The following is a 5,437-nucleotide window of genomic DNA, read 5'->3' as shown; positions in this document are numbered from 1 at the left end:
GGTCCTGGGGACCGCGGTGGGGTGACGGTGGCCACACGCCTGTGGCCCCAGGTGGCTTGCAGGCAGGCGGGCACCGGTGACAAGCCATGGAGGACGGCCGGTGACAGGGAGCAGGATGGTGGCGGGTGCTTCCTTCAGCCTCTCTCTCTTTCCAGAGGTCCATTTCTTTGCTGCGTTAAAGCCAAATCGAGTTCAAGGCTCAAGCGACCCCAGCGATGCCCGCGGGAAGAAGAGAGGGAGAAAGAGGGAGAAGGACAGAGAAAGAGCCACCAAGAGCAGGGATGCTTGGGAAGGGCCTGATCCTGCATCGTGGGGTGCTGTGGCTTCAGCTCATGGACGTGTAGCTTAAAAACTTGTCCCCCTCCTTCCCCAGCACCTCCGCTCGGATGATCCTGCCTGATCACTCCCCCCTTCTCCTCCCCGGCTCAGCCCGGAAAGTTTAGGGCTCTCCCCAAAGGCAACCGGGGACTCGCACCTCCCGGGAGGCCACAGCGCACACGCATCCCTCCCCTCCCCACGGCGAGATTTGGGAAGGTCTGTGGGGGGAAGGTCACGTTATCCAAGGTCTGTTTGTAACGAGTAGTTTTTTGCTTTAAAAAATAATAATTACAGAAAAAGAATCCTCCCTTCATTTTCCTTCCTTCACCTCGGGGAGCCACTGACAAACCCCCTTTGTCTCGGCCCCGCAGAAGCAGCCGGACCCTCCTGGTCCCGCGCGCCTGGCTGCAACCGAGAAATCCCTGCGGCAGACGGCATCGCCCCTCTCCGTCACTCGCCGGATGCGATTAAAATGGAAGACAACCATCAAGTGTGCTAGAACCATTTTAATATAATTATACATATCTGCCAAATCCAGGAAAAAAAGGTTTATGCATATATATCTTTTTTTTTTTTTTTTCAGTTAACATCTGCAAGCATAAACGACAATGAATTTCTTGGTTTAAATTCATCCAGGTCAGAGCAACTGCCCAAAGTCCTGTTGGATTTGACGGTTACTGCCGGCGTGGCCAGCAGTAAGTGAGCTCCAGAGGAGTTTAATGTCCTCGGGTGGGGTTTTTTCGGTCTTTTCTCTTTCATTCAGAGACAGTTTGTTGTAAAAAGTTTCAGTGCAGTTCACCTCGGGTGAAAGGCGATCGTGTTTTTTGTGTTTTTCTTTTTTTTTTTTTTAATATATATTTTTTATGATTTTTTAAAAGATGATAATAGGTAACTCAGTTGCTCTGAATTTCACTTATAATTATAACCTATTTAAATCACAGCAGAACTCCCGCTGGTGCGGAGTTCATAGTTGCATACAATACAGGAGATCACAGTTTTGAAGTCTAGCACAGATTAAAAACCACAGATGTACCATTTATATAAGACACACACTGATTGTCTCTTAAAAACTACATATTGACTCCTTATGAACATTATCTTTTTTTTTTTTATCTTTAAATAAAGTAGTGCAGCTAGGACAATCAGTCACACAACCCACACAGCCCTGAACCAAGTTCTCCGGGTGCCAACTTGAGCGAGTTGGGCACGAAACAGTTGGATGAGCTCGAGAGCGAGAGAGAAAGAAAGAGGGAGGCAGAAAAAGAGGGAGAAAAAGAGAGATGCTGTCCATTCCGAATATTTTAACCGAGGGTTGGCTAACACATTGGAAACCTCTGGGTGAAGGATCTTTCCACGCACACACAAAAAAAGAAATAAAAATCTAGACTTTTTTTTTTTTTACTTTTTTTTTTTTTTTTTTTAAAACTGGCCCGTAGGTGGGACGATCTCCCACCTCTTCCAAACAAAGAAACCCAACAATTGCCTAAAACTAGAAAGAACACAGATGGGTCTGTCTGTTTGCTGCTCACTAGATGATCTGTCCGTTTAAGGCCTTCCTCCTCTGTTTTTCCTCTTTATTATTCCTTTTCCAGAGCGTCTGAGCAGGAGATGAGTCTGAACGGGATCACACCAACACTGTCCCCCTCTTGTCGCTGTCGGTTTTTTGTTCGTTTGTTTGTCCGTTGAGTTATTTTTCTCTTTAATTTAACCAAGACCTGACTAAAACTGGAGCGTTCAGCCCAGCCTGTTCGTTCTCGTCGCGATTTCTCTCGTTATCACAAAGGTTCTTCACAAAACCTGGAACTTCCATGACGATGTCTGGTCCTTATAATCCAAGCAGTCAGCATTGAAGTTTAACTTCCAGGAGGCGGTTTGGTCTTTATAATCCAAGCAATCGGTGGTGGAGTTAAAGCCCAAACTGGAGGCTCCATAGCCCTGGGTGGAGAGGGAGGCTGGAGACTGGTTGAGGTGGCTGGTGACCGCGTTGGCACCCATGGGACTCAGGGTGGCCCCCGGTCCGGGAAGCTGGTGGTGCATAGGGGTCAAGTAAGATCCACAGTCCATCCCTCCAAAATAGGAGGTCGAGCCAGCGTATCCTTGGCTATAGCCTGATGCCTGGGTGTAGGTCATAGGATAGGATCTCTGCATGCAGGAGGAAGAGGTGGACAAGGGGTCTGAGAGCGGGGAGATGGACGCTGGGCTCCAGATGGACACGGGGGCACTGCTGCTGGAAATGGTGGGGACCGAGGTGCTGGAGGGGGGAGTGAACTGCCCGCTGGTCCCGCTCTCCGAACTCACTTCCCGGGCCGGCGAATTCTTCTTTTTAGCTGGCCGTACCTTGTTCTGGCCCCCGTTCTGCTGCTGCTGCTGCTGCTGCCGGCACTTGGCCCGGCGGTTTTTAAACCACACCTGGAGACGGAGAGACGGGGAGGGAGAGAGAAAAAGCCTGGTGTTAGGGTTGCGCAGGCAAACCCAAGGGGGGAAGAGCCGGTGAGCGGGGAGACCTCGCCGGGGAGGGGGCCACTAAAAGCTCTCCCCGGCCAGCGGAGGGTTGCAGGCTGCTGCGAAGAAAAGCTCCGGGGCTCCCCCTCCCTGAGATCATTAGCAGTAATAACAAGTGGAAATGGGCAAATCAAACTGCTTAATAAGGTCACTTTTAGGGGGGAAGGGAAGCGCTCCCTATTTGCTGTTTGCCAGCCGGGGACCCCCAGGAATCACCGTTTAAGGCCTATTGAAGTCAAGCCCTTAATTAGAAACAATAGAGCATCAGAAAGGGAGGGAACAATTAGGGAAACAGAGGCAGTGGTTGGGGGGGGGTAAAGATGTCTCATTTACCCTCTAAATAGACTCTCTGCTCTCACCCCCAGCCAGGGCCAGCCCCCCAACCCATCTCACCCTCAGCAGGGACCAAGGGACCCTCAGCAGTGACCAAGGGGGCTGGCTCTGGGGAGGACGGGTGCTGGGGAGGCTTCATGGGGAGAAGGCTGGGGTTTGGCGTGGGGGGATCCCGGTCCCGGGTGGCCGTGCTCCGCTGGGGCACGGCACCACGCCGCCTCGGGAAGCTTCGCAGGGAGGCGAGCGGGAGGGATGGCTTTGGAGCTGCCCTGCCCTGGCTGCAGGGGTGTCCTGGATCCGTGCTGGGGGTACGCAGGCCTCCAGGACCCCCCTCCTGCCCTGCCAGCAGCACCTCCAAAATGCTGTCTGGATTGGGCCCCTGCAGGCTGCTTGCAGAGCAGACACAGCCCAGCCCCGGGAGAGGGGTCCCCTCCGCCGAGGCCTCTTCTCGCTCATCAAAGTCCCTTCGAAGGGAGAAGCCCCCAGTCTGTACTGGTGTGAAAGGGGATCCCAGTCTGACCCTGCTCCAAGGATGCTGGGATCCTTGGGGAAGAGGGGATCCTTTACGGCTTCCGCAGGACAGGCTGGGATTTGGCACCCAGGGCAAGGCACGGTGCAGAGCCTGGGGGTGCTGGGGAGCTCTCCCCGGCTCAGAGCGGCCAGGGGGGCTGGGGAGGGGTGCGGAGGGCTCAGGAGCTGGGGTCCGGGAGCTGCACGACCCCCCCCCAGTGCACAGGGAGGAATGGGGGGCACACTCCAGCCCTGGGGAGGCAAATTGCCGCTCCACCCGCCCCTGCACCCTCACCCGTCTACGAACACCCTTCACCCCATCTTGATCTCCCTCCAGGACTGGTTCCATCGCCTAAAACAGCCCCCTCGCCTCCCCGCCAGCCCCGGAGCAGCCCAAACCCTCCACGCCAGGATGGAGGTGGGGGACAGGCAGGGGGTCTCCGGGGGGGGGGACCACCCCTCTTCCTACCTGCACTCTGGACTCGGGCAGGTTGATTTTCAGCGCCACCTCCTCCCGCATGAAGATGTCGGGGTAGCGGGTCTTGGCGAACAGGGCCTCCAGCACGTCCAGCTGCGCCCGGGTGAAGGTCGTGCGCTCCCGCCGCTGCTTTCGGGGGGTGGCTGCGAAGGGAGCCGGAGGCCCTGGCTGTCAGTCAGCGGCCCCTCAGCCCCGCGTGTCCCCTCCAGCCCCCTCCCCAGGGGGGCACCCCCATTCCCCCCCCCCCCCCCCCGGGCGACCCGCACCCCAGTCCTCAGCCGCCGCCGTGCAGCAATATCCCACCTCCGATGCCTCCTCCCCATCTCCCCTGGGATGGGTCTGGATGGGTCTGGGGCATCTGGATGGGTCTGGGGCATCTGCCCCCCACCTCCAGCAGGAGGGTGGCCCCTCTGTGCAGACCCTTCCCCGGGTAAAAAGTTGAGGGTGAGGAGGATGGGGAAGGAGGAAGGAGGAAAGGGGACCCCACGCCCCGCACCCATGTCCCTGGGCATTCTGTGCCTCCAAAAGCCCGGCGGCTTCTCCTCCGGGGGGACAAAAAGGGGGAGTTGGGGGGGGGGGAGAGGGAGAAAAACGTGGCTTACCGGGATAACCGACGGACGGATGCAACAAATCCATGCCCGAGGTTGTGAGACTCAGGCCATTGACTGCATAAGGTGGTTGCTTAAGATAAGACATCATGCTAAAGTTGTGGCGGGGAGGAGAGTTGGCCGAAATCCGGGCGAGGGGGAGCCGCCCGAGCGCCCTGCCTGCCCCGGGCGCTGCCTGGGGGTGCGGTGGGGCGGGGGGGGCCGCCAGGTGCCTGCGGGGGCGAGAGAGGAGGAGGAGGAGGAGGAGGAGGGGGGGTCAGGCCAGCTCGCTGCCCCCCCAGCTCTTATCCCCGCTGCCGTCCCCCGTCAATCCTCCAGCTCGGAAAGCCGGACCCCGGCCAGATTTAGGAGCTGGGAGAGACTGACTAGATAAACGCATCTCTCCCCAAAAAGGGCGAGGGGGGGGGGGGGGGGCCACATCCCAGCCAGTAATTACTCCCCGAACAAAACCCCCCCATGCCTTCAACTGCCCGCATTGTACGGCAGCCCGGGGCATTTGCATAGGATTCCCGGCCGGGCACCGGCTAATTGTCTCAAGCAAAACTTGATTGGGGCCATTGGCAGACACAAAGAACCCCTCGGCTAAATAAATAATGCAGATAACAAAGCCCAAGGGTGAGAAACAAAGAAACAATTCAAGAAACCTATCTCTCCCCTAGTCTCTTGCAAGGACTTTAATTATCCCAGG

At 56.6% G+C, this 5,437-nt stretch overlaps 1 protein-coding gene across 2 annotated transcripts; it reads right to left on the bottom strand.

Annotated features, from left to right (window-relative positions):
• Window positions 1-2,106: 2,106 nt before the first annotated feature.
• OTX2 (orthodenticle homeobox 2) lies at window positions 2,107-4,840 on the bottom strand. 2 transcript variants are annotated; one of them, XM_075501580.1, is made up of 3 exons: window positions 4,744-4,840; window positions 4,133-4,305; window positions 2,107-2,727 (listed from the first exon to the last, which is right to left on the bottom strand). In XM_075501580.1, the coding sequence occupies exons 1-3, from the start codon at window positions 4,838-4,840 to the stop codon at window positions 2,107-2,109; spliced, it is 891 nt and encodes a 296-aa protein (XP_075357695.1). The 2 variants fall into 2 exon arrangements, with proteins under 2 accessions (XP_075357695.1, XP_075357696.1); XM_075501581.1 differs by having other exon boundaries at window positions 4,133-4,284.
• Window positions 4,841-5,437: the final 597 nt, after the last annotated feature.

This window comes from Mycteria americana, chromosome 5, assembly GCF_035582795.1.
Source record: "Mycteria americana isolate JAX WOST 10 ecotype Jacksonville Zoo and Gardens chromosome 5, USCA_MyAme_1.0, whole genome shotgun sequence".
In the NCBI taxonomy this organism is placed as follows: Eukaryota; Metazoa; Chordata; class Aves; order Ciconiiformes; family Ciconiidae; genus Mycteria; species Mycteria americana.
The sequence above is the reverse complement of the archived record's forward strand: the minus strand, read 5'-3'. Positions and strand labels throughout refer to the sequence as shown.

What these genes read in the sequence shown, in the direction of transcription:
- OTX2 (XM_075501580.1), bottom strand. Translation starts at nt 4,840, where the DNA reads ATGATGTCTTATCTTAAGCAACCACCTTATGCAGTCAATGGCCTGAGT. An exon ending in TCCGTCCGTCGGTTATCCCG is followed by an intron (nt 4,306 to 4,743) that starts GTAAGCCACGTT and finishes ACTGACAGCCAG; the next exon opens with GGCCTCCGGCTCCCTTCGCA. An exon ending in TGCCCGAGTCCAGAGTGCAG is followed by an intron (nt 2,728 to 4,132) that starts GTAGGAAGAGGG and finishes CTCCGTCTCCAG; the next exon opens with GTGTGGTTTAAAAACCGCCG.